The following is a 27,504-nucleotide window of genomic DNA, read 5'->3' as shown; positions in this document are numbered from 1 at the left end:
CCATTGATTTTTTAAAATATATCCTATTGTGGTACTTCATGTAATTTGGTAGCTTTAGCTTTATAAACCTTTTAAGATCTTTAAAGAATATGCTTTCATTTTTTAAAATAACTGGGTATTACACACACGCACACAAAACACATTATACTATATATTTTGTCAACTTCTAGAAAGCAATTCCATGGGGTTCTGGCCAAATTTGGGTTTCCTAAATTCACAAATTTAGAAACAGTTGTTAATTTGGAATCTTCCTGTGCTATAATATGGCACCTCCTTTATTCAAGTTTTTCTTTTATGTACATTGTTCTGTCAGTTATTAGGTATTTGTTCTTGTTGCTATTGTAAATAGATCTCCCCACTCCCCCTGAACCTCCTGTTCTGTTCTTAACAGTTTATTTCATTAAATTAGAAAAGTTTTGCTTTTGGCTGCTGGCCAGTTTGTTGACTTTTTCATAATTGTAATTGGTTGATTCTCTTGAGTTTCACATGAAGCAGACAGAACTGACCTACAGTAACAAAATAGTGGGAAGTGCTCAGAAGAAGTTCAGTGTGTTAAAGGAACACAAGACTCATTTGCTTGCCAGGTCGGAGAACACCTTTTTGAGGAAGCATTAAACAGAACCCTAAGGCCTGCAGCAGGATTGGCCAGAGAGAGGGGAGGAAGGCCTTCCAAACTGAGGGACCAGGACATGGGACGCTCTGTGTGCAAGGAGATGTGTTCAAGCAATGGGGGCAGAGTGAGCAAAGATGAGTGGCAGGAGAGGTGAGCAGGGAACTTGCACGTGTGGAGGAGCCCTGGTCAAATCGTGAGTCTGGGAGAGCAGGCGCTGGAGAGGGTTCTGAGCAGAGGTGAGACACACTCCAGTTTTGCTGCTTTGTGGTTAATGGATTAAAGACAAACCACAGAGTGTGGGAGGCCAGTGAGGAAGCGGTTATAGTAGCTCAGCATCAGACCGCCTCCTCTTGGACTAGGCTGCTATTAATGTCATTCTTCTCTCCTCAGCTCTTCACTCTTTTATAGAGTAAAATGAAATTTTTATTGGATTGAAAAATAAGTTTTATATGGAAAACATGGGATTTTGAATTTCAGATCTGCCGCCAGTAGGCTGCCTTTTACTGCATGTTCTGTCACTTGGTAAAAAGCAAATGTCCACTCATTTGTCAGGTTTCCTATGTGATTCGAGATGAAGTGGAGAAGTACAATCGGAATGGAGTCAATGCCCTGCAGCTGGACCCAGCCCTCAACAGGCTTTTCACAGCAGGTCGAGACTCCATCATAAGGATATGGAGCGTCAATCAGCACAAGGTAAGGCAAGGGTCAAGTGGACACTTGAAATTCATACTCCAAAAATTTTGCTCTAGTATGGCAGGGCTTTCGGAGTTTCCGATGGAATCTCTGAGCACTGAGTTATTTGGTACACTCTATAAAGACATGCAGCCAGCTTTCTATGAGCCCTTGAGAAAAACACCCCTAGGGGAGTTTCCGAAGTATTTCAGCTAAGGCAGGGACTCCATAAAACTAGGCCTCTGATAAGAAAGACAAAAGAGATTTGTCTGGTGGGGGAATTACTTGCAACAATTTATTTTTCTGCTGTAACTATGTTCCCAAAAAGCTTCTTGGCCACCCTTTTCACTGCTATTAAGAAAAGATTGACTATGCTTTTACAATTATAACTAATCTTGAACAAATATTAGATTTCTTCAAGGTTGTCGTAAAAGTATGAAGGCAACCTGCTGCCCTTCTTCAGATTTAAAGCCTGCTTTCTTAAACGGGCCAGTATGTAAACACATGTGAAGACAAATCCCGTCAAATTGCAAGGAATTCTTTTTCTGTTTTGTTTAATGTCTGTATTGTGAATGACATAGGCAGATTCGGGGAAGGAAAAGGACATTTCTTGAGCTCCTAGCTATGTACCAGACACTCTTAGCACTTTCATATCCAAGATGGTCTTAATTCTCACAGTCCTCCTTCGAGGCAGCTGTTACGGTTCGTGTTCAGAGACGGGAAAACAGGCTCACAGAAATCCATGGTTAAATAGCTAGTAGGTGGCAGGGAATTAGAGCCCCTCTGACTTGAAGCCCTGGCGCTAATCCTTGTTGTTTTAAAGTCTGTGTCTTCCTAGCAAGCTCTGCAAGTCTGATGTTCAGTCCAAAAAAGACCCACTATTTTGCACACTTGCTAGATGATGTTTCTTTACATGGATTTTGGTCTCGTGGGCTTTGGATTCTTTAAACAGTGGCCATAGAGGTGGCCCAATGTCAGAAACATGGGGAGGAAGAAAATCGTGGCTTTTAAGTGCTTTTTGAAACTTATGTTTGAATTGGAATGTCACCTTTCTGGGAATTAACAGTACTGTATTTCAAACAAATTACAGGAAAACATTCACAAAAACTAACCTGGAAGAATCTAGAAAGCTGCCTATGCTGCCCTTAAAACATCTTTTTTTCTGATCTTCGTTTTATGACAGGATTGAATAGCGTTTCTCAAATAGACTTGTTCTCTTTGCCAGGAAGTTTCTTGAACTTGCCTGTCTTAGGTGTAGGATGTAACTAAATACTTGGCTTGGTAATTAAGCCAAGTGAGAGGAATAGAAGAATCTCAAATTACTGAATTGAAATGGTGACCAGGGTAGCACTCCTTTAGCCCTTGGCTTCCATTTCTTCTCGGAAGGACCGTAGATAACATGAGGAAAACATTTAATTCAGAAGGTAAAAACCACAGTAGGAAGCTAAAAGCAGGAGTGTCCATCTCCCTCTGCAGCAGGCTGGGCTCCTCACCACTCGGCCGCCTCGTTTCTGCCCCTGCTGTGTGCTGTGAGCCTTCAGCACCACTGATTCATACCCCCCAGCCTGCAGGTGGGTTCATGCCCTGTCCTTTGCAGTAACGCCTTCCTGTAGCGCTGTTGCCTTCACTGACTCAAGGCATAAAAATTAAGCATTTGTCCTGGAAACCTAGGCTTTTATCAGTAATAAAACTGTCCTGAAACAAAACTTCTATGCACATGGTGTCTGGAAGCATCAACTCCTGGGGGCTAGATTTTCAGGTCATAGAGCAGTGGGTCACACTGAAGAATCTAAACATACCTATAATTTGTAATGCAGTTCATTCTCCAAGATAAGCTATGATATCCTGTGGTTTTTCTTTTAATTTCAGCAAGACCCATACATAGCATCTATGGAGCACCATACCGATTGGGTAAACGACATTGTACTCTGTTGTAATGGGAAAACATGTGAGTATTTCTTTGAGTATTGGGCTTCAGGAAGCTTCTAATTTAATTTGATGTATTTTTTTTTCATTTTTCATGTAGGCTTTTTATTAAAATACAGCATGCATACAGAAAAGCATGCACACTTGAGAGTACAAGCTTGCAAGGTGAACACCCACATGAGAAACAGATGACCAAAGTGTCCTGCCCGTGCCACCCTTTCAGTCACTATCCCTTGCCCCACTGTCTTCTAAACACTATAGATTAGTTTTGCCTACATTTGAACTGTCTATATAAATAGACTCATATACTTTGTATTCTTCTTTTAACCTTATTAATATCTCTTTCTGTTCTTATTATGGTAGGATCCATTTCTTGGTTTTTCAGTCTGTGTTAAAGAAATTTTCCCAATCAAATTAGTTCAACTGGAACTTTAAAAAATATTTGCCTTAGCTATTAAAAAAATAAAATTTTGAGGCAGAATGCAATAGGTTCTAGAAAAAGCTTTTAAATAAATATTTTTTAAATTTTTATTGATTTCAGAGAGGAAGGGAGAGGGAGGGAGAGACAGAAACATCAATGATGAGAAAGAATGCCCCACACTGGGAATGAGCCCACAACCCTGGCATGTGCCCTTGACCGGAATCGAACCTGGGACCCTTCAGTCTGCAGGCCGACGCTCTATCCACTGAGCTAAACCAGCTAGGGCGAGAAAAAGCTTTTAGATTATATATGTACTATATGTATGTATAAACATGAACAGACGTTTGAATTAATATTAGGAATATTATAAATATTGAAGTATATACCACTAAGGTGTTTCTTAATTCTTTGCCTCTTCTAGTAATATCTGCTTCTTCTGACACGACAGTAAAAGTATGGAATGCACATAAGGGATTTTGTATGTCAACATTAAGGACACATAAGGTAAAAGAGCTAACATAATATTTCAATTTTCAGTGTGTTTAGTGTAATATTGGGGTCTCAGTACTTTAAGTGGCTCATTTTCTTATGGATCTACAATGTAGATCATAGTACGTGTGTTCTGTTACAGGATTATGTAAAGGCCTTAGCATATGCCAAGGATAAAGAACTGGTAGCATCGGCTGGGTTGGACAGACAAATATTCCTTTGGGATGTGAATACTCTAACAGCACTGACTGCCTCAAATAACACTGTCACAAGTAAGGAGTTTGAAAAAAATGTCTTTGAAAGTGCTCCAAGTTGACATAAACAAAGAATGGTTCCTAAACTATTTTTGATAAGTTTGTATTGAGACAGTGGTTCATACCTAGAGAGTGTGCTTGGACAAGGAGCTAGTTCCTCGCTGCGTCTAAGTGGTAACGTCTCTAGTTCCTCGCTGTGTCTAAAGTGGTAACGTCTCCAGGTGCCAGCTGTCATGTGCATCCCTTAGATCCCTAGCTGAAGCCTGAGGCCTGCAGGCAGCAGAGTCTGTCTTACTACTACTTTGTATCTCCCACAGCATCGCCTGCCCAAAGCCACACCCTCAGCAGATACTGTTGATGGAGGTGGTAACCACCTGACAGAGTAGGCAGTTTCTGACTTTCCAAAGTATTACTGTATATTAAGAACCTTTGAGTTAATGGCCCCGATGGAAAATACCCAAAGCAAAGAAAGAAAAGGTTTTGAGTGTGAATTTTGCAGGACCTTTTTAGAGCAGCCCAAAGAGTCCAGCCAATTCTAGAGGAGTTCAGGGAGGCTAGGGTGCTGCGAGAGGCGATTCAGAATGTTCACAGCAGGTTAATAGCATGGATACCTCTTCAACTAAGAGATCTCGGATGACCAGGTCAGACCCATCCAAGTCTAAACTTGAAACTCAGCCTCATGCTTGGCCCAGCCTACGAGAGTCCTGCAGGCCAGGTGTCAGACGGGACTCTAAGGAGCACATTTTTTGGCTAAGCCTGGCCTGGAAGGTCTGTGTTCAGGACGTGGGCTTGAACTATCTAGATCCCTGTGTTATAGATTCAGTTTGTCATGACTGTGGAACACTCACACTGACGTAGCCAGGGCAGTTCTAATAAAACCTAGTATGAGCCAAGAGGGGCAAGTTGGGAGGCTGGTGTTTATGATTTTTTTAATACTGTTTTGCTTTTCCCCCCTGGGAGATATGTGAAGGTCTAAACACTATTCTTCCCTTGTTCTTGATTTTCCACCTGTACACTATCTCAGTGCTTCAGTAGCTGGTCCCTGCTGAGGCTACTATCATGATCCATTCAGCTCTTTGTAGATGGAAGTCCTGCCTCAAAGAGACACTAACAAAACGGAACAAAGCAGAACAGCAGGGTGGTCTCAAGGTCAGAGACTAGGCTTAGTGGTTACAGATTCTACAACAGATATGTCTTGGCTTAGAATAGTTTAGAGAGGACCTCATAAGTTTTTTGTGATTACAGAAATAATACTAATAGCTAACATTTATTGAGCACTCCTACAAGCAGTTACTTTTCTAAATACTTTACATATATTATTCTTTATTGTAAAATTAGCATCATACTATATAGTTTTATATGCTTTTTTTTTCACTTCAGTGATATTTTGTTCTGAATCAAAGGGCCTGAACATGATTCTTGCTACATGTTGCCTGGTTTCCTTCCAAAAGAGTTATACCAAATTGTCCTCCCACAAGCAATGTGTGAGAGTGCCGTTTTACTGTGTTTTCTGATAATTGAATATTACCTTGTTTTCTTTTTAATCTGTTTGGTGAAAATAGTATTTTTGTTTATTTGAAATAGTGAGTTTGGACATATTTTTCATATATCTCAGTGGTACATGTATATCTTTGAAAATATATTACTTATGTGGATAGGTTTTAAATGGCAGTGCAGTTCAATTTAGCAAATATTTATTGAGCATTTGTGTATCCTCAAATCCAGAAAAGATGTAAAACTTGATATCTCTGTTATAGATTTCTTTAGAGCACTCATAAAGATAAGATTTTCAAAATTGAATAATTAAGCCTGCAATTTTTGCTGACTAGCTACTACACATCTGGTAATTTTGTTAACATGTAGCTCCATTTATCCTTAATAGCTTCTTCTTTAAGTGGGAACAAAGATTCCATTTATAGCCTGGCAATGAATCAACTGGGAACAATCATTGTATCAGGGTCCACTGAAAAGGTAAGGGGGAGCTTAAAGGATGTACTTTTAACTCTAGAAAACAAAGAAACCAAAATAATTTGATCTGTGTCATTACTAGCCATATAGACAGTGGTTTTGCCTGGTGGAATGCTAAAAGAAAAGTTTTATTTGAACAAATAAGAGCATAACTGTAATTACTGTCGTGTGTGGTAATGGGGGTGGGTGGACGGGGTTGGAAAGGCCTGTTCATTTTTTGACATTAAAGAGGCTTCCTCCCACTTGAGAAGGGAGCCTTAGACGGTGTCCGTTGGCAGAAGCAATGTTTCTTAGAATTTAGTGGCTGTCATTTGATTTATAAGAGTCATCTGTTATTGAAATGTGATCGTGGATATACTCAGTTTATGTAATGTTTTGTTAAAATTTACAGGTTTTAAGGGTATGGGATCCAAGAACATGTGCAAAGCTGATGAAGCTTAAAGGGCACACGGATAATGTAAAAGCGCTGCTGCTGAACAGAGACGGCACCCAGGTACGCAGCTTCGCGTGGGCACTGACCTAATGGCTTTGCCAAAGTTTCATACAACAGAAACCCCCCACTTAGTGTACTGCTGCACACACTGATTGAACAAAGCTGCATATATTATAAACTGTGGATTAATTTTAAATCCTTAAAATATTAAATTGTACATATAATAACCCCAATTTTGAAAAAACGATCTTTCATCATTGTAGATAAAAAACGAAAACTAAGCACCACTTATTCCACTACCACTTACTCCTGCTCCCCCAGCCATTTTTTCATGGGGCAGGGATAAGTTCACAGCTAATTGGAATTAATTGATTGTGATGGAGCTAGAAAAGGGAGAGTAGGAAAATGATGAGATGAGAAACACCATAATTCTATTACTTCTGTGGAAATTATGTCATGAAAATTGCCTCACATGTGAATTAGAGAAACCTTTTTGTCTCCAAAGGTGAAAGAAAGGTTTGAAAAACTAATCAAAGGAAGGAAATCACTTTGCAGAGCCAGACGAAGGAGGCTTGGAGATGTGGAAGGCACTCAGTGTTAATGCATCGAGTGGCCTGGAGGAGAGGACTTCATCCTGCTCCTTAGTTAGCTCATCTGCAAAGTGGGAATCAGATTTAGTCTGTGTAGTAGGTGAGAAGATTAGAAATAATGAGTATGTTCTTGTCGTAATCCCTGGATTTTTAGAGCTCTTGAACCCTTTGCAGCCCCATTTTCATGAGTCAAGAAGCATAGTGCAGTCAGCTGCTCAGGTTTTGCAGTGTAGCTGCTGGGCTGCGCGGGAGACGGGTGCCATGGCTTGTTCTCTAAGCTTTGTCCAGGTTGCCTGGGTCATATGGTCTCCATGGGACTGCCCTTACGTACGGGCTGTAGACACAGTTTCCAGAAGAGGGCTCTGGGCCTGGCAGACTTGCTAAAGCTCCTCCTGACTGCTACACGCCATGCCTTGTTTCTATATATACGTTTATGAATGTGCTTTTTAAAACCAAGATGACTTAAATACAAGTCAGTGCACTTCACTAAAGTCAGCTACTGATTCTCAAACTCTTGTTTGAGACAGAAGCGCTAGATATTAGTTACTGGACCAGAGTTTATTTTGCATCCTGCAGAATTACCCTGCAAGCCTCTAATGCAGGGTCTCTGGTGGCATTGTGATTCAAGGACTTATCCTATCTAATAAAGAGGGAATATGCTAATGGACCCTCACACCATTGTAAAGATGGTGGCACCCACAGCCAACAAGAAGGGAATATGCTAATTGACTGCCACACCCTCAAAGATAGAGGCGCCCACAGCCACAAGATGGCAGTGCCCAGTCCCCTCAGCCCCACCAGGGCGGCAGGCATGTGGCCTGCCTCCGGAGATCCCCAGTTCCCTCAGGCCCCCAGCCGCCCAGGGCCGGCCCAAGGCACAGGTAACCAGGGCCAGCCGAGGCTTGCACTGCCGGCAGTGGCAGCAGCAAGGTGTGATGGGGCGTTGCCTTCCCCTGATCGCCAGATCACCTCCCGCCCCTGAGGGCTCCCGGACTGTGAGAGGGGGCAGGCCGGGCTGAGGGACCACCCCCCTCCAGTGCATGAATTTTCATGCACCAGGCCTCTAGTGATGTATAATAGGCTAGTGAATCTCATGGACAGCAACCTATTGCCTCACTTCCTTTGTTGTAGCGTAAGATCCTTAGTTAGCAAATCTTAGGATTTGAGGTCCGTCACCATAGCAATTATTTTGATTGGTATCAACATACCTGGGTCAAGCCACTTTTCAGAGGCAGAAATACAGGTTGCTAGGGGTGTGTGCTTGACAGTGTGGCATCAGGAGAGAAGCCTGGGCAGAGCACAGGAGCTTTCGGACAGATCTCTAACCTTTACTTTCTTTGTTCCCAGTGTCTTTCTGGCAGTTCTGATGGGACAATTCGCCTGTGGTCCCTCGGTCAGCAGAGATGTATAGCGACGTACCGAGTCCATGATGAAGGCGTTTGGGCTCTGCAAGTCAATGACGCCTTCACACACGTGTATTCTGGAGGGAGGGACCGGAAGATTTACTGTACAGACCTAAGAAACCCTGACATTCGAGTGCTGATTTGTGAAGAAAAGGCACCAGTTCTCAAGGTATGTGATATATCTTTTTTAAATTGATTTGAGAGGAAGGAAGAGAGAGAGAGAGAGAGAGAGAAGAACATCAACGTGAGAGAGAAACATTGATTGGTTACCTCCTGTATGCGACCCGACCAGGGATCGAACCCGAAACTTGGGTGTGTGCCCTGACTGGGAATCGAACCCACCACCTTCTGGTGCAAGTGACGACACTCCAACCAACTGAGCCACACCAGTCAATCAGGGCAGTATGTCATATATTTTAGTTTATATAATTAAGATTGTTACACTGCTCCTGAGAGCGCCTGGCTGTCTTAACCTGTCATTAGAGGAGGAATATGAGGAGTTCAGGTATCTGTAAGCAGAAATTGTCCACTGCTCAGAGGGAGGGAGGGTGTGGCAGAGCACTCCTCAGGAGGAGGGAATGAGCTGGCTCACACCCTACACGTGACTGCTCAGAGTGGTCCTGATCGGGGTCTGGATGTGGGTGAACGGGTGCTTTGGAAGCCATCCATATTGACACCTATTAGAAGTAGAGCTGAGGCTAAAAAATGGCCAGGCATCACGGGACAGATGTCCAGCCTCACTGATAGTCCTAGAATTGCACACTGCAACACAGCGAGGAACTTTCAAAGGGAGCATAAAGACAGACTACCCTGTCTTCTCAGAAATCATCTGCAAACATCAGGGAAAGCAAGAAACAACTGCAAATACCCATCTGTGAAGCTGAGTGACATCTGACACCCAGACCACAGCATAGGAGGAAGGGCTGCAACAGGGAACAGAGGTCGAGGAGACGTTGAGAGGATGCCTGTGGTCTGGCTGAGTGCAGTTCTCTAAGGTAGAGGGCACGTCCTAATGGACAAACCAGTAATGCTTTAGAGAACAGCAAGCAAGTTAGGGCTGCCATCACAGACACAGCATGTGTGCAGGAAGCAGCTGAGGGGGTGACAGGTGGGGAGGAGGAACACTGCGCTGTGAGTCCTGCAGCTGCCAGGGTCTCTTGGCTGGAGAAAAAGACCTTAGCGCAGACAGCCGTGTGTTACAAGGAGCGTCGCTCTGAACTGAAGAGGATCCCGGCTTGCTAAGAGCCCGGCCCTGTCCCCGCAGCTCCAGTCCTGCGGTTTCCTGGTACAGGAAGAACAGTGGGCTAATGCAGAGTGATTCCCGTTGCATGATATATGGGCATTTGTATATTTATACATTCAGTATTTTTTAATACATATTTATTAATTCCAGAGAGGAAGGAAGAGGGAGAGAGATAGAAACATCAATAATGAGAGAGAATTTTTGATTGACTGCCTCCTGCATGCTCCCCACGGGGGGTCGAGCCCGCAACCCAGGCCCGTGCCCTTGACCGGAATTGAACCTGGGACCCTTTTCCGCAGGTTGACGCTCTATCCATTAAGCCAAACCGGCTAAGGCATACATTTAGTATTTTAAAAATACAGAAGGGCACACAGTAAACTGTTCATAAGTGCACTATCCTGGGTGAGGGGGTAGATTATGTGGGGTACTTTTCACTTTTGCTGTGTTATATTTTTACTACTAACATTTTCAAAGAGAAAAATAAATCCATTTCTTTGTTATTAAGAACATAAAAAAAGGGTAGCAAAACAAAAAAATTCTGATAAGTCATCCTTTGGCCTGTACCCATGTAGATCCCTTAAATCAGGGGTGGGAAACATCCAGCCCACAGGCCATGTAAGGCCCGCAGATCATTGGGTCTGGCCCTGCGGAGGCATTAGGTGTGAGTTAATTAAATGTTTGACCAAATATAGCAGGCTAATTTTAAGTTGATAATTTTGTGTGGCCCTCGAATGATGTTATAAATATCCAAATGGCTCTTGGCAGAAAAAAGGTTCCCCACCCCTGCCTTAAATTAACCACACAAACCTTTAAGCCATTATTTTTGGTGAGAAGTCACTGCTGCTACACTTTTATAGGGTCATGACTTTCTTTAGCACAGACTCCCTCATTCATTTGTTGAATCCCTAGCTTTTAACACGTGCCATGGTATAGTCAACACACAGTGCTGAATGGAGGAGTTATTTAATAACGTAGAGCAGGTCCTGGCAGCTCAGAAGAGTCAGCATTCCACACAGCGGTGTTTTTGTGGGTTGTTTTCAGATGGAGCTTGATAGATCCGCTGATCCACCTCCTGCAATCTGGGTTGCAACAACGAAATCTACAGTAAATAAATGGGTAAGTGAGCCATTGTACAGCTGACAAAGGATTAGAAGCTGATAAAGGATTAGACCCAGTAACAAATGCTCAGTATGAGCCTGGCTCAGCATGCCTTTCAACAGTGCAAAAATCTGAAAGCCCCCATGAATGCAGGTGTGGGCCTAAGGGTTGCACAGAAATTAAGGTAGTGGTCAAAATGACGCTTCGATGTCTTTGTCAGAAGCCAAGAAATATATGTGACATGCCTAAGCTGTGGCCTGATACAGCCAGTAGATTTAGTACAGCTCTGACCTCATGGAGCTGCATTTGACAATAGGCAGCCCAGTACCAGCACAGCAGGGAAACTGGTTAGGCTTCTGTTTCTCTAAACAGAGAAAACAGAAAACTGTGCTTTCAGACTCATTTCCTTTTTCTTCATAGTATGAAAAACAGGGAGAGAAATAAGAGGATGGTCAGAGAGAAGTCATCAAAAGTACTATTAATGCTTAAATCTTAATTGAAGACTTTAAGTTTTCTTACCAGACTGTTCGTGGATAACAAAAGAGCCAGTGTTTATATTTATTCCTGTTTATTATGCAGGTCAAGTGGTCTTTCTCTGTACTGTAACAAATGTTACGTTTCTTGTCTAAATTTCATTGTGCTAATTTGCGATCAACATAGTTTACCTGGAAGAATGTCTGCTGTTCTCTCCAAAAAGACATTCCCTTCTTAATGTTCGTTTGGGTTTTTTAAATCATGGTAGATAATCATACTTTGTCACTATGTATTTTTTGGCTGATGTTTTATTGTTGGGTTGTTCTCATTTGTTTGTTCTTTGTTTTTCTTGCCACTTTAAACAGATTGGCAAAGCTTATAAAGCATAAAATGATTAAATAATAAATTTTGTTCCTTCAGACATTGAAGGGAATTCACAACTTTAGAGCCTCTGGAGATTATGACAATGACTGTACAAATCCTATAACACCCCTTTGTACACAACCTGACCAGGTTATTAAAGGTGAGTAAGGAAATTGGAAGGTATTTAGTACCTTTTGTGGAGATTAATTGTAGTTACTAAGAGACTTACAGAAATGGAGGAGATGACCTTCTATTAATGTAATTCTGATGTCAACAAAAGACTCGTAATAGCATTTTGATTTATTTTTAATAGAAGAAAGTTTTTAAAAACTGCTATTTAGTGACTTCAAAATGTGGGCTTTCTTTAATTAATCTTTTTACCCAGCATCAGGATAGCCACGGTCTTGGTAAAGCCAACAGCCATTCTGAAAAATATATAGAGTTTAGTGTTGTCTTTTAGCACAAGCCAGAAAAGTCAGATCTGGTCCTAGAATTCTACAGACTACAGCTGTAATGGCACCTCTGACTTTAATGTCAGAGCTTGGGATTAGAATATTGAATGACACATTCAACAACAATGTTCCTGCAGGAGCATAAAGAGAAGGAAGATAGGAAGCAAAAGTTGATGAGAGATGGGGCTCATTTAAAGGTTTCCTGTCATCATTTGGACTTTCCCAGCGGGTAAAACTGTCTGCCCTTAACAGTTTCAACTAGTAGCCCCATGTTGAAGTGAGGATTCTTTTAATCTATAATCTGTATTAAAACCAGACTATTTTTGTTTGATTGACCTTAAATTGCCTTAGATATAATGACATAGTCTTCTGATTTGCCTTCTTCTTCCTGGGGGGCTAGTATGATTTATGTTCTGTTAGATACCAGTTCACAGTTATTGCCGCACAGTGAATTTAAATGTAGTGAAGGATTGTTCTGCTAATTGTGTGGGTTTTTCTCCTTTAGGCGGTGCTAGTATTATTCAGTGCCACATTCTGAATGATAAGAGACATATATTAACAAAAGATACCAATAATAATGTGGCATATTGGGACGTATTGAAGGTGAGTATCTTTTATATTAAATATATGATACTGGTTCATATATCCCACTTATTTTTTATGATATAGATATACATAGATGTAGATATATAGATAGATATACACCAAGAAAATAAGTATATAAATTAAGATTTCGTTTCAATAATACTTTATTTGGGAGTTAGATACTTTCTTACGTGAATATTAGATAAGGCTCTAGTTTCCAAAACGAATATTTGGGGGAGGGGGTAATTTAAAATTGTAATGGTTATTTAAAGGTAACTGCTCTAAAATAAAAATGTTTGACCATTTTTTTAAAAAATGTTTTAGACTCCATATTAATAGGCAAAATGTGAAAATGTGTAAAATTTTGAGTAGCTAAGTCAGAATCAAATTAAGTTGCCACTTAATTATTATACTTTCTTTTTTATGTATAGGCAAGTAAAGTGGAAGATCTGGGCAAAGTAGATTTTGAAGATGAAATTAAAAAAAGATTTAAGATGGTGTATGTACCAAATTGGTTCTCAGTAGACTTAAAAACAGGGGTAAGTTCACAATTGGTACTTGTGCAATTTGGGATAGTTGAAAATTTCTAACGTAGCTCAAAATTAAGTATCGTTAATTACAGAGTCCTATGTTTTTAAGTGTGAAAGGGAAAAAATTATTAATTCTTGCAAAATGTAGTTTAAATATCTTTTGGTGTCCTCGTAAATTAAAGTGTAGTTGCATAGAACTGCATGAAACACCTTTTGGTTCTGAATCTGTGGCTTAGCACTTTAGTTAAACAGTACAAATAAAGGTTTAGATACGCGTTTGGAGAATGTATCCAATGGCATGCCACTAACAACTTTTATTTCTGACAGATGTTGACTATTACTCTGGATGAGAGCGACTGTTTTGCTGCTTGGGTTTCTGCCAAAGATGCCGGCTTCAGCAGCCCTGACGGGTCAGATCCAAAACGTGAGTGTGTCCTTCCTTCTCTTCCTCCTTGCGAAAGAGAAGGTGGGTCTGTGCTCTCTCCTTGTGCTCATCTTTCTAAGAGTCTGTTCTGTTGTGTTGATGATGTCTTTGGTCAGGATTTTCCTAATGTAGCATGTACCCGATGTATACAAATACCGTTCTAGTGGCTTTATATGAAATAGCCTTTTAAAGAATGGCTATATCTGAACAACCAAATAGAATATGTTTGCTCCATATTACCACTGCTTTAAACATTCAAAGTTAAAATTTTAATAGACTTGGCAAAATCTCTGAAGGCTTGCTTTTAAACATCATTGGCATTGGGTTAAGAATTTAACATCAGGCTCTGGCCAGGTGGCTTGGGTGGGTGCAGTGTCGTCCCATACACCAGAGGGTTGTGGGTTTGATCCCCAGTCGGGACACATGTGGTGTTTCTCTCTCACATATCTCTCTCTCTCTCTCTCTCTCTGTTGCTCTCTCACATCTCTCTCTCTCTCTCTCTCTCTCTCTCTCTCTCCTTTCTGTAAAAGCAATAAAAACATATCCTCAGGTGAGGATTAGGAAAAAAATTTAACATCAGAATATGTGGAAACTTGTTTTTATTTCTTTCCCTCTATTTTTAGGTAAAAACGAGTAATTCTCTTTTCCATTTTTTGTCTTTTTAATTAACTCTGTTGCAGTGAACTTAGGAGGACTGTTGCTCCAGGCACTCCTAGAATATTGGCCTAGAACACATGTGAATCCCATAGACGAAGAAGAAAATGAAGTGAACCATGGTTCGTGCTTTATATCGGGATAAATGGTTAACAGTTACTCAGAAGTTAAAAAGACTTAGACTGGTTGTTATTTTAAGAAACATTTTAAGCATTTGCTAAATTGTAACATAATATTTGTGATGTGCCCAATTTATTGCCTTCCCTTCCACATCCCAAAGAAGGAACATCCATCCAGTCTTCACTGAAAATCCAAGGAACTTTGAGTCAGTGAAACTGCTCAATATAGAGAGAATAAACCCTGTATATTCACATGACCTTTGTCCTTAAAAGTAGACAGGCTTATGCTGAAGCTGTTTCTCAGGGTATCCATGGACCTGCTGGACTTACCTTCAAGCCTCGCTAGTTAGCTGCATCAGAAAGCCAGGTTGGCCTTGTATTGTCATATTTCATGTTGGCCTGAAATGTTGCTATTACCTAGTCTGATGATCTGCCTGATCTTGGCTCTGAATGTTTCAAAAAAATCAAATTCCAACTCAGAAGTGTCAGGAAAAGTGAACACGTCTATATAAAGAATGAATGCCCTTGAGGACATTCAAAGACTGTGTGTGCCACCGTCAGGGGCAGCAACCTTCTCATAGGCTCAGTCTGATTAAAGAAAGGGGAGGAAAGATCTTAAAATTTGACAACTCATGTGTAACCTACAGCCAGTTGAAGATGCCTTGTGTCCCACCTACTGAGGGCCCACTCTGCTGAGGATTCTGAGTTCCCTGAAGTCTGCCGAGGATGGCCGCTTCTGGTGGTCAGCAGCGATGCGCACCTAGCAGGGACTTCGCTCTGCTGACTGACGCATCCAGAATGATTTTTGGACTTTAAATCTCTTTTGTAAGCATGGCATGTTCCTTGAAAGCCAGTCTTCTGATGTCCCTGCCAGAGAGAGGGCACTGGTCCCCCATGTGGCTTTTCTTTTATGTCACCTCCCCATCAGACTTGCACAGTGGGCTGGGACCCAGAGAAACTCAGTGGACAGATCTCTCCACCGAGGGTTGAGAAAGCGAGGCTTTGGTATGGCTCTGCCATTTATCAGCGGTGCAGCTGTGGGCATGTCCTGTCCTGTTCTTCGCTTGTCCTCCATCTATAGCATCACAGACAGGATGCCCTCAGAGGCCCAAGTGTCCGCTAAAGATTAGTCAAGAAACAGTGCTACTGTCAGCACCTCTTGGATCCAGGTTTGGGTTGGGGGAGGAAGTCCCAGGAAAACGCAAGTCATTCTTCAAGTCAAAGTGCCACAGTAAAGCAGGGCAGGCCTGCCCACCTCCCCAGCCAGAGCTCAGGACACTATGGTGTCCACCTGTCTGGTAATCTGCTGTACCTGCTCTGTGCTCAGCAGATACTCAGGAATTGCTTAGATTGTATTATTGAGCTCAAGTACTCGGGCCTCTAGTAAGTTATAGGTGGGGATGATGCAGATAAATGGGCAGGGACCCTGTCCTGCAAGGACTGACGTTCTGCTGGGCAGAGAGCTACCTGCATGAAGCATTCTGAGTCCAGGGAGAAGTGCTGGGTGTCATGGGAGCGGCTCTGAAGGTGCTGTAGGATTTCAGAGGATGGGCTGCTTCCGGATTCATTGGGGAAATTCATGAGCAAGTTGGCACCTGAGTCGGGGTTAACTGCACTTGGGTCAAAAGATTACAAAGAAAACAGTGAAATGAAATCTGCAGAGAACAATATGAACAAGAGTATGACCTCTCTGAGGATTTTATTTTTCACTGATCCCTCTGCCATCAGTTATGGCCGCCACGAAAATAATTTTTTTTCTGACCCAAGAAATATTTCCGAGCTTAGAGTTCTACTAAAAACACACACCAGATTACCATTTATAAACACACTTTCCTAGACTCCCCTGTGGTTCAAGTAGATGGTTATGCTTTTGCTTCAAATCTCAAACATTAATCTCTTCTAAAACCCTCTGAAATGCAGTCATTTCTCATGGGGCACATCACAAGTTGCTATACCAAGTATTTCTTACTTTCAGGAATTTGACTTGGTTTGTTTTTTGCCTTTATTTTTTACTCTGGCTGACTTAAAGGACTTTTAACTTTAAAAATACTGCAGTGTTTGAAGCCTGGGTAAACATAATGTTTAGAATCTGTTCGTTGCACTAACTCTGCGTCTGACACCGTCTGTATCTTTTCCTAGTAAATGGGGAGCAGGAGAACCGAGTACAGAAGGGGAATGGCTATTTCCAAGTGCCCCCCCACACCCCCGTGATCTTTGGTGAAGCAGGAGGCCGCACACTGTTCAGGTATGAGCAAGGAGGGCTGGAGGCAGAGGCTACAGATTGTTCATTATCACTCTAGAGGCGTCAGGGCTTGGGAAGCTTTTCATCTCCGTGAGAGTTAAGTGATGCTGTTAGACCACTGTTCTGAGAGCTGAGCCTCTGCTGTTAAATGAGGTCGACACCTTGCCTCGAGGCAGCTTCTCTGGTGGTGTCTGCAGGAAACTCACTTTCACTTATTCAGCATGACTGCCGGGGTCAGGGGACAGATGGCAGCACCAGAAGTCCCTGTCCACAGGACAGCATCAGAGTAGGTGACTGCCCGCAGGCTGGGTCAGGCAGGATGGACCGGGCTGCTCCTGGGAATCGTTGGGCCCAGCGATGGCCTGATCTGAGGTGTGAGGCTGGGCTGCGTGTGTCCCTGCAGGAAAGAGCTACGCTGGTCTTACCTACACGTTGCCAGCAAGGCCTGCTAGAATGATGGGGAGAGCGCACGAGAGCCTCTGTAGGACCATAAGTAAGAAAGGGGCTTGTCTTGCCCTTGAGCGCAGCATTCTCTGCCTTTATGGTGGTTTCCTGAGTGTGTTACCAAAATACCCTGCCCCGCTCTGTGGGGAGGCTGTGCCGGGGGCTGCAGCGCTGGCAGGGGGTCTTTCTCGGGGGCTTTGCCTACACACAGGCTTCCCGCATTACACAGGGACTCAGGCAGCGCTGGTGCTGCTGGCCCCGGAGTCTGCTCCCGCTCCGGCTGAGTGAGCCATTCCAGCTGCACTTCTTTCCTCAGCTCAGTGGGTTGTCCTGAATGAACGCTGTAAGGCCCTGTCCCTTTGTCTAGTGTTTATAACAGTGATTTTGTCATCTGCTGCCGTGTCACTCACTACCTGATGGCTGTGTTTAGGCTGCTCTGCCGGGATTCCGGAGGGGAGACTGAGTCCATGCTCCTCAACGAGACGGTGCCGCAATGGGTAATTGACATCACTGTGGATGTAAGTGTCCTCCCCTCCCACTTCGCCCTTGTGTTTTTTCCAAATCACGAAGCAAGTTCAGAACTGCTTCAGACTGTAACCTGAAAGTGTCATAAAAACTAGATTGCCAAAGAAAACAAATACCCGAAAGCTGACAGGACAGCCATCCCCGAATCCTCGTGCTCCGCCTCCCGAGGCTCCATCAGGAAGAGTGCAGTAGGAGTAGCCCTCCCGCTGCAGCCACCGAGCCTCGGGAGCTGTGCCAGGGACAGAGCCGGGAGCCCCGTGTGTCCGCTCTAAGCCCTTTGCAGCCACTACACAGCCCTGCGCCGGTGCCAGACTGGTTGGCATGTCCACAATGACTTCTGTGTCTCCTGTCAGTGAAAACCAGGCGGCACCCAGTGAGGGCTGCGTGCAGTTCTACCAGCTGATGCAGGAGCCGCCTGGTGCCGGCGACACCCCTTCACCCCTGGCACACGTGAAACCCTTCCAACACCCTGAAGTCCTGGGCTCCCCATTCACCTCAGAGACGTCTTTTTAATCGAGGATGGAGGAGGGAGTGGTTGTAACTCCCTTTTTACTTTATGTGATTACAAAGCACCCTTCCACCTGGAGGGTCCCTTGTCTCCCAGCCCTATATACAGAGCTCTCCAGGCCCTGCCCATGGACCCCCGTCCCTCTACAGTCTCACTTTTTGTGAATAAATTTATTAAGTAAAAACTAGACTGCCAGGTAGAATCCTCTTCTGCTTCCCTGTAGTTCCAAAGTTGCAGAAGTAGTATTGGTATTCATCTGTGGATATCGGTATTGGTTTTTAACTATAAAAATAATATATGCTTATTAAAGAACATAAATGAATAAAGTGAAACTCCCATCCCTTTCTCAGTCACTCCTTCTCTTCCATTTGCTCCCTGTCCTTCTCCCCAGAGGTAATAACTGTTACTAGTTTAGTGCAGAGCCTTTAGTGCTTTTTTCTATGCTACATCAGCATATATTATCTGCATGCAGCTTGTTTTATTTTCACAAGATCTGTTATGCATACTGTTCTGCAGCTTGGTGGTTTTTTGTTTTGTTTTGTTTTTTTACTTAAAAATCTATCTTGAGCATTTTTTCATGACACTACAGATTGGATCATTTCTTTTAAATGACTGTATACTATTCCATTGTATAAATGTACCATAATTTATTTAACCAGTACCCTACTAATGGGCACTTAGGTTGTTTCCAATGTTTTCTATTACAAACAATGCTTCAGTGAACATCCTTGTACATATAACTTTGTGTACTTTTTAGGATAAATTCCTAGAAGTGGAATTGCTGGATCAAAGGGTATGCACATTTTAAATTTTGATAGATATCGGCAAATTGCCCTCCACAAAGGCTATACCAGTTTACACTCTCTGCACAGTGTATGCGTGCCCACACCCTCACCCACACTGGATACTTTCAATCTTTGCTAAAAGATAGACAAATACTATCTCATTGTTTTAATATAATTTGGGGTTTTTTTTAATTTATAGTGAGGTTAAGTATCTTTTCATATTGGCCATTTCTATTTCTTCTGTGAATTGCTTGTGTTATTTACTTATTTCTTTATTGGGTTTTTCTCCTTCTTATTAATTTATAGGAGCTCATCATATTAAATATTAACTCTTTGACTATTATGTCTCTTAATTGAATTTTTACTTTGTGGTATTTTTGTCAGGCAAAAAGTTTTAATTTTATATAATCAGATTGACACTTTATGGTTCTGAGTTTCATGTCTTGCTTATGTATTTCCCTCTCCAAAGTAGCAAAAATGTTCTCCTGTATTCTCTAGTATGTCTATGATAATTGCTTATGTCTAGGTCTTTAATCTATTAGTTATTTTGTTTGGTGTGAAGTAGGATGCTAACTTTCTACAAATGGACAATAGCCAGTGTGCCAACACAATTTTTAAATAATCTATCCTTTTTCTACTAATTTGAAATGCTGTCTTTATCATATACTAAATTTCTGCATACACATGGGTCTGTTTCTAGACTCTCTTCTGTGCTGTTGACCTATTTTGTATACCCCTAAAGCCATATGAAAAGAGATTTAATCTCTAGAACCTTCAGAAAGTATTTTCTGTCCCAGATATACCACCTCCATGCCAGTGTGACACCTGGTGGATATTCTGTGGTCGTCTCCAAGTCCGAGCTCCCCCATAAACCACTACTCCTTTGAGTGTGCAACTCACCTGGCATACTTTAGGCCTGTGGCTTATTCCTGAGAGGAGACATCTGGATGGGCCAGGGCATGGAGGCTCGGAGGGGATTGATACCCAGAGAAAAGATGACCAGTTAGTTTTATCTTTCACTAAGTATGTGGTTTACTTCACGGTAGATGTCTAGCTAGTTGGCTGAAGTTTCCACTCTTGTGCAAAACCTCAGCCTCTGACGTCAGAGGGAAGGAGCGTGGGAGGGCCTGGTTGGCCTTTCCATTGCATGAGGGGCCTCACCAGCGTAGAGTATGGTTTTGCTCAAAGACAAATGTTACGGGTTTCTCTCAAGGCACTTAATTTTTTGTTTGGGCCTTTAGGGATCAGCCTTAATAGTTTAATGTAGAATTTAGATTTCGGTTTGGCTTCACGAATTAAAATAAAATGTGTCTCCCTTTAATACTTTGAATTGTTATTTGAAAAGAGCCGTGTTTGCAAGTTCATATTGCCACTGACATTACATGTAATCTTTTATTACAAAACTGAACATTATACTTTTCTGATACATTTTGTCTAAGGCTGACTTAGATCATTTGATAGCTTACTGTAAATTTCATAGAAAGTGACTTTTAATTGTAAAACAACTATTAACTTGTAAATCATGTTCTCCTATTGACATCATTTTAATCTATCAGTTAATAGAAACTATGATGCCATTTTTTACTTTTAATATTTCAGAAAAATATGCCCAAATTCAACAAAATTCCTTTCTACCTCCAACCTCATGCATCTTCAGGAGCAAAAACCTTAAAAAAGTAAGTAAATGTACTGTCATGTGATGCTTCTATCTAATTAATTACCAGACAGGTTTTTTATTCCTTATGATTGCTTTTATAGCAAAGGAGGCAAGGATTAGATATAAGGCTAGTTTTATATCACTTCATACAGTTTAATGATTTACCAAGTACCTACTATGGTAAGCTACAGATGTTCAAAAATAAGACATGGATTTTGTCTCTTGCCATAATCTGTGCCCTACACTCTTTTATATGGAAGAGTGATGTGACCTCACCCTCCATTACTGACAGAAGTCCACGTGAGGGGTGGGTGAGTGCTCCTGTGTATCCATAATAACTGCTTTTATGGATACTTAAGAAATCATGAGCGTAGGGGAAAGAAATGAATTTTTGGAGCTTTCCAGAAAGGCTTCTCGAAGGACATGGAATTTGAGCTAGACCTGTAAGGATGGATAGAACTTCAAGAGATATTCCAGGTCCAGGAAATGGTTTGATCAGGGATGTGGAAGTGGAAGCATGCGCAAGAACTGAAAACTAGCGAGGACCTCTGTGCTGCAGCCTAGGATGTGGGGGTGCTGGGAAAATAACTTCAGAGGGAAGTCGGAGAAGAAATTCCGGTTTCATGGGTGTATATCCTAGCAAATAAAATCAATAAGACTTTAAAACCTTTTGTTGAGGGTATTTCCAATCACATACAAACAAAGAACAGGAGAATGAACCCCCATTATCCCATCCAGCAGCTTCCAGTCATTCTCCACACACGGCCAAACATTTGCTTCATCTGCTACTTCCTCCTACCCTCCCCCCACCTGCCTGCACACACACAGGAGCAAGTCCTAGATCTCACTTCACTAGATGTAATGACCCTAAACTCAAGGTGCTTTCAGAGTTTGAGCCTGAGCCTACTTGGCTCAACCATTAACTGACATCAGAGAAACAGAAGTAGGTTTGGGGGTGAGGCAGTTGATGAATCTAGGTTTGGACATGTAGAGTTTGAGGTTCCTGGGGAACAGCCAACTGGAGATACCCAGTCAGCTATCGGGTTTGTGGGTGTGGAGTTGGGGCAGGAGGTTGAGACTCACGGTGTCAGCTGTAGGAAGGCAGGCCCTGGGGGAAATGGGCCTGGGAGCCCGGGCCGCCTCCCCTCCCAGAGCAGTTAGTGTGTCCGCTTGGGTGCAGCATCATCATGGCTTAAAGGGCACCACGGAGGTCGGTTGGCAGTTCTAAAAATGGCAGAAGGCAATGACTAAAACTTGTATTGGTTTATGTTTCTGTGGTCTGTTTTCATCTTTATAAAACGTTAACACCAAAGAATATGGAAGAGATAATATCCAGTGACTTCCCGATGTCAAGTCTGCCCTTGCCTTTTACAGAGATAGACTTTCTGCTAGCGACATGCTCCAGGTCCGGAAAGTCATGGAACATGTTTATGAGAAAATTATCAACTTGGATAATGAGTCGCAAACCACTAGCTCTTCTAATAATGAAAAACCAGGAGAACAGGAAAAAGAGGAGGATATTGCTGTGCTGGCAGAGGAGAAAATTGAACTTCTGTGCCAGGACCAGGTAGGTGGGCTTGCGGACCAGGGCCAGTGCTCGGAGTTACATCACGGGGTCTGATTATGGTTCCCAGGTCCGTTGCCTTTGGGGGGAGGAGGGGCTTCTGCTCTTAAAGAGGCTCTAAGGAACTCCGGGTGTCTCCCAAGGAAAGGACACAGGGTCATCTTGATTTGCAGAGAGATTCTGTTAGTTTAGGATGTGAAGTGGGGTGGGTGGAGCTGTTTTAAAACAAGATGCACTGAAGGCCTTCGCGAGGAATGGCTGGAGACGGTGTCCTGCGCCCAGGGTTGTGCCTGTATGCATGGCAGTCAGGCCCACGAGCGGGCCACCCGGGGGTAGGGGAGGGGAGGGCGCTCTGGCTCACCTGTGAGAGGCAACCATAAAGGCCTTAGATAGCAGAGGCTTTGACATTTCTAATTTATGTTTTGCTGTTCAGGTTTTGGATCCAAATATGGACCTGCGGACAGTGAAACACTTCATATGGAAGAGTGGCGGGGACCTCACCCTCCATTACCGGCAGAAGTCCACGTGAGGGGTGGGCGAGCGCTCCTGGGTATCCATTTACTGACCTTCCTCTGTGGCCCCAAGAGTAGTCCTAGGAAGCCCACTGAGCCCAGTGGGAGCCAGACTTCTAATGGCCGATTTGGTATGGACTGAGATTCTCTTTCAACTGCAGTGACTAATGGAAATGTAATATAGAAACCAGTCTCCTTGTGTAGAACAAGCTGTCCCCAGGGAGGCAGAGTCCGAGAGCAGAACCCCAGCCAACTGTCTCTCGAGATGTACAGAGAACTGACAGGCCAGCGCAGGCCTGGCTTCCTCCTTTTATTTCAAAGGACCTTATCTTCGTTAGCACTTGCTAGAAACACATCCTGTAGGGCCATATCTGTCACTGTGTTTCCACTTCACACGTGCTGAGTAGCTTTTCTAAGAGAGTACATTCCATTCGTGCAGTACCTATGAAGGCTTTTTCCAAGTTTGTCATTAAAAACAAATTGTTTTCCCATTTAAGACAGTTATTTTTAATAGGAACTTGCTGTTGCACAATTCGAGAGTCAGCCCATTTCATAAATGACTAGTGTTGGGCTTGTTTCTACTACTGCACCTCAGATGTGTTCCTGCAGATGGAGCTGTGGCACCTCCAGGGGCTGGGCCATAGCACATGGACCGCTGTGCCCCAGCGATGCCACACTGACCCCAGTGCCCCGGACTGTCCAGCAGCCACAGGGAGGTGCAGCTGTCGTACTCCTTCCTCCACTGTGTCATTTTATTTACGGGCAAAGCCAGGTGGCACCAGAGGTACTTGCTCTGGTGAGCAGCAAGGCACCATCAAAACTTAAGACCGTGGTGAAATTTTAACTTCGTTTAAAATGCTACCTAAAATGTATGGTGTCAGTGCAAGGATATCATGGTGAGTTGCTTTGGTAATTCATAGCCTGGAAACATACATATTTGTTTTCCAGAGTTTTATATGCAGGTTTTTGTTGTTGTACCTCTATCCAGATTGCTTTTCACTGTTCTTTCTAACAATCTAAAGCTTTCATAGAATCATTTGGATCTTGTACAGAATATAACTTATTGGGGATAAACACTTCAACTTTTGGCATAAAAACACTTTGGATTCTCCCCAAGGTCATTTGTATTCAGACGAGAGCAATGGTCTGCCCCGACCAGACTGCGTGAGACTCGCCTCCCGTGTGGAGCCAGAAGCACAAGTGCCTTCAGAGGCAGTTCCTTCTAGGCCAGGGGCCTCCCCAGCTCGTGTACAGCAGCGCCCATAGCAGCGGGGCCTGGGGCGGGGGTGGGGAAGGGTTTCTTTTCTACATCTTCAGGGGTTCAGCTGAAGGCAGCCGATGGGCCTCGATCCAGACCTTCCTGTTCGAGACACTGGGATTCGCACAGCTGTAGGGACAGGGCTCCCTCCCTCCCGCACCGCGGGCAGCCTCCTCTGGGAAGTGGACAGGTCACTGCCGCTGGCTCTGAGGACGTGAGCCCCATTCCACCGAGTCCCCCTCCCTCACGCAGAGAGCAGCCCACTTCTTTTGTAAACAGCCCTTTCTATCTGTTGGATACAACAGTGCACTTTTGCTGCACGTTTTTTAGCAATAGTCGTGAATTCATGTCAAAAAACACACCAAACTCATTTACCAGCCCTGTTGTGTTTGCATGAGGGGCCCTTGGGCTAAAGGGAGGGTTTTGCTGCTGGGCCGTCTTGCCCTGCTCCCGAACCTCGAGGGGCGGCTGTGCTCCCTTCCTGTCATAGATCTGACCCCAGCATGGTTGTACTTTTTTCTTTTCTTCCCGTCAAACCAGTAAGTTTCCAGAAAAGTGGACAGTCTGCAATGCCAAAAGGGTAAAAATCTGTATTTCACAGTTGTATAGAATAAAGGCTTTAGTTAAAATATTCAAAGCATAGCACATGTTTATTTTTTCACTTGTCATTTTCCTTCAGAGCAGATGATAGAGAAATTGAGAAACCTCTGGTTTTCCTGTTTACCCTGGAAATAATTAGCATTGGTATCCGCTTTATCCTGCAACTTGGGAAGAGGCATGTGTGAAGCAAGGAAGACCAGAACCCTGGGTGAGGGTGCCGGGGCCGGGGGGCCAGGCTGCAGCGCAGGGACCTGCCCTCGGAGCAGTCCCTGGGCTTGTTCTTCCTGCAGTTCTGCAGGCGGAGCTGGGCTCCCAGGCAGCCCCGGAGCAGGCCCCCCGCTGGCCTTGCACCCAGGCCTCCTGCTCTGCAGTGTGGCTGCGCTGGTGGGCTGGACAGGGCTCGCTGGCCGTGCGGTCAGAGCGCTGGAAACTCAGTGTTCACTAATTGGGGGCCTCCCTCCATACACTTGGCCTGTGCCACCTTCGGCTGATCGTCCTTGTGCTACAGGCCTGAGAGCTCTGAATTTCCTTGTACATGCGAACGTTACAAATCAAGCAGCAGCGGGGACTCAATGTGGACAGAGACTAGAGGACAAGGCCAGAGGCAGCCTTCATGGTAACGAGCACAGAGTGTGGGAAGGCAAGGGACTCTAGCCGGGGCAGGTGAGGACCCCGTCCCTGGGGGAGCCCTCCTCATCCTGCAGGACAGAGCACAAGACCCATGCCTGCCTTAGCCTCCCAAGGCACCTGGTGGTAGGAGGAACAGCACACACACACTGGGAAAGGACAGAAGGGCCCTCACCCACTCTGGCCCTGGCCTCTCGTTTCCCCTTGTGGTGGGAGCTGTGTGTAAAGAGATCTGGTCAGGACTGGTTTGGAGAGTGTGAATTTAAATTTATAACTTATTCACCACTGGGGCTGACCAGGTGCCTTGTGTATGTAGAAGAGATTGTTGTGTAAGTTTGGGAGCTGACAGGGGATACACTGGAGATACTAGATCTGTGGGGTGTCAGCCCGGGGAAAGAAGAAACATTGTGGTCTAAGCACAGGTGAGTATCTGCTGAAGGTTCTAGAATTTCCAACCCTCCTCTCCCATGAGAGGTGGGCAAGTTCACTGCCTCTCTTCTCCAGCTGTGACTGGCAGATGTCAGTCAACCTGAGCCGGCTGTGCAGTGTGGCACAGGGATGGGGGCACGTGACAGGAGAGACAGTAATTGGGGCTTCAAGGGTCCCCAGGGTTGGGGTGCCTTCCAGTAGATAGCACGGGCTCAGCTGTGCAGGAAGAATCAAGGCAAGCTCTGCAAAGCGGTTAGGCAAACACCACACCCACCCCTTCCTCCCTTACCCCACTGCCACACCTGACCACGCCTGGGCCATGCTGCTTCCTGGGAAGCCAGTGACCACGCAGGAGCAAGCACTGGCCCTCAGCGTACACGGCCGAGATGCCCTTCCCCCAGGCCCACGCCGCCTCTCCCCACCACCAAGGTTCCATGCGCCACACGAGCAGCAAAGAAGCCTTCCTCTCCTCCCCCAGCTCCCTCCGGGGTGCTGCTCCCAGCTCCCTACCACCCCAAAGATGTGCTTAAGATTCTCAAACAAGAGCTCAATTCCCCAAAGCCAGGACCATCCCGCAGATGCTGGCAGGTCATTTCTTGGAAACCAGTGGGGTGAGTGGACACAAGCCCCCCACCTGCAGAAGTCCCCACACATCACTCGGAGCCACAGCCCAGGAAGCTGGACATACTGGGCTGGGATCAGGCGAGGGGCTGGGCCCGCAGTGTGGCCTGAGCCACCTCCCCACACCTGGACCTCAGGAAATGCCATCAGGGGCCTTGCCGTTGCCCAGGGTGTTGTTCAGGGGTAGCGAGCTGGGCCTGGCTGGCTGCCTCGGCTTCTGCCCTGAGACCTGGACTTGCTGTGCTTGCCGGCTCCTCCTCGGCCTGAGCTTCGAGCAGCTCAGCAGACAGCCCGTCCTCTGGCGAGGCTGCAGAGGTGAGGCTGTCGGGAAGGGTCAGCTGCGGCAGGTGGTCCTGCTGGGCCTGCGCACCGGGGCTGTCTGGGAAGGAGACCTCAAACTCTGATCCAGACCACGTGGCCTCCCCTGAAACACACAGGAGGGGGCTCAGGAGGCCTGCAGGACCTGGGGCCAGTGTGGCCGGGGCAGTAACCCCACTGACCTCCAAATCCCACCCCAGACACTGAGGGAGAGGAGAGAGCCAGTGTACAAACACCTTGACATGGCCGGATTCCTCCCGCCCACACGCCAGCCTCTGACCCATGGAGAAACGGGACAGCCTTCCCAGAGGCCTCTGCGGTGCAAGCCACTCACCGCCACGCTCGTGAGAGCCACTGCTGGAGCCGACGTCCTCCAGCCCTGCGGCTGGCACGGCGGTGGAGGTCAGCTCTGGGAAGGAGGGCAGGCTGGGGCAGACGCTGGCACTGCTGTCCAAGAGGGAGATGCCCGACACGTCCAGGAAGCCTAGGGGAAGGGGCACAGCTCTTTGCTAGCACAGGACCCTGCCTGCTGAAGGCCAGTCCCCTGGCTCCCTCGGCCCCGTTCCTGGGGCACCTGGCTCAGCCTGAGACTAATCTCAGCCTGTGGTGATGCCTCCAACACAACCCAGAGGTTCCCCTCCCCCCAACTGCTTGTTTCCAAGGAAAGAGAGGGGCCTGGCATTGGGCCTCATGGGAGTGGCAC

General features: G+C 44.8%; 2 protein-coding genes across 5 annotated transcripts in view; one reads left to right on the top strand and one right to left on the bottom strand.

Annotated features, from left to right (window-relative positions):
• WDR48 (WD repeat domain 48) overlaps nt 1-24,848 on the top strand; it is a 33,297-nt gene extending 8,449 nt beyond the window's left edge. Inside the window, exons 2-19 of one of the 4 annotated variants that reach the window (XM_006099768.3) lie at nt 1,163-1,306; nt 3,155-3,233; nt 4,054-4,136; nt 4,264-4,393; nt 6,258-6,346; nt 6,735-6,836; nt 8,714-8,938; nt 11,054-11,128; nt 12,005-12,107; nt 12,905-13,002; nt 13,416-13,523; nt 13,842-13,938; nt 14,619-14,714; nt 16,851-16,956; nt 17,828-17,915; nt 20,815-20,891; nt 22,247-22,439; nt 22,870-24,848. In XM_006099768.3, the coding sequence (XP_006099830.2) occupies nt 3,176-3,233; nt 4,054-4,136; nt 4,264-4,393; nt 6,258-6,346; nt 6,735-6,836; nt 8,714-8,938; nt 11,054-11,128; nt 12,005-12,107; nt 12,905-13,002; nt 13,416-13,523; nt 13,842-13,938; nt 14,619-14,714; nt 16,851-16,956; nt 17,828-17,915; nt 20,815-20,891; nt 22,247-22,439; nt 22,870-22,965 (1,824 nt within the window). In that variant the 5' untranslated portion in view covers nt 1,163-1,306; nt 3,155-3,175 and the 3' untranslated portion in view covers nt 22,966-24,848. Of the gene's footprint in view, nt 1-1,162; nt 1,307-3,154; nt 3,234-4,053; nt 4,137-4,263; nt 4,394-5,505; nt 5,525-6,257; nt 6,347-6,734; nt 6,837-8,713; nt 8,939-11,053; nt 11,129-12,004; nt 12,108-12,904; nt 13,003-13,415; nt 13,524-13,841; nt 13,939-14,618; nt 14,715-16,850; nt 16,957-17,827; nt 17,916-20,814; nt 20,892-22,246; nt 22,441-22,869 lie in introns of those variants that run through there. The other 3 variants (XM_023763371.1, XM_023763372.1, XM_023763373.1) reach the window with 3 other exon arrangements.
• GORASP1 (golgi reassembly stacking protein 1) overlaps nt 24,830-27,504 on the bottom strand; it is a 9,898-nt gene continuing 7,223 nt past the window's right edge. Inside the window, 2 exon segments of the mRNA XM_023763374.1 lie at nt 24,830-26,907; nt 27,136-27,385. Coding sequence (XP_023619142.1) covers nt 26,630-26,907; nt 27,136-27,385 — 528 coding nt within the window. The 3' untranslated portion in view covers nt 24,830-26,629.

The sequence above is a fragment of the Myotis lucifugus genome, unplaced genomic scaffold (genome assembly GCF_000147115.1).
Source record: "Myotis lucifugus unplaced genomic scaffold, Myoluc2.0 scaffold_283, whole genome shotgun sequence".
In the NCBI taxonomy this organism is placed as follows: domain Eukaryota; kingdom Metazoa; phylum Chordata; class Mammalia; order Chiroptera; family Vespertilionidae; genus Myotis; species Myotis lucifugus.
Note: the sequence above shows the minus strand (reverse complement) of the source record. Positions and strands in the feature narration are given on the sequence as shown.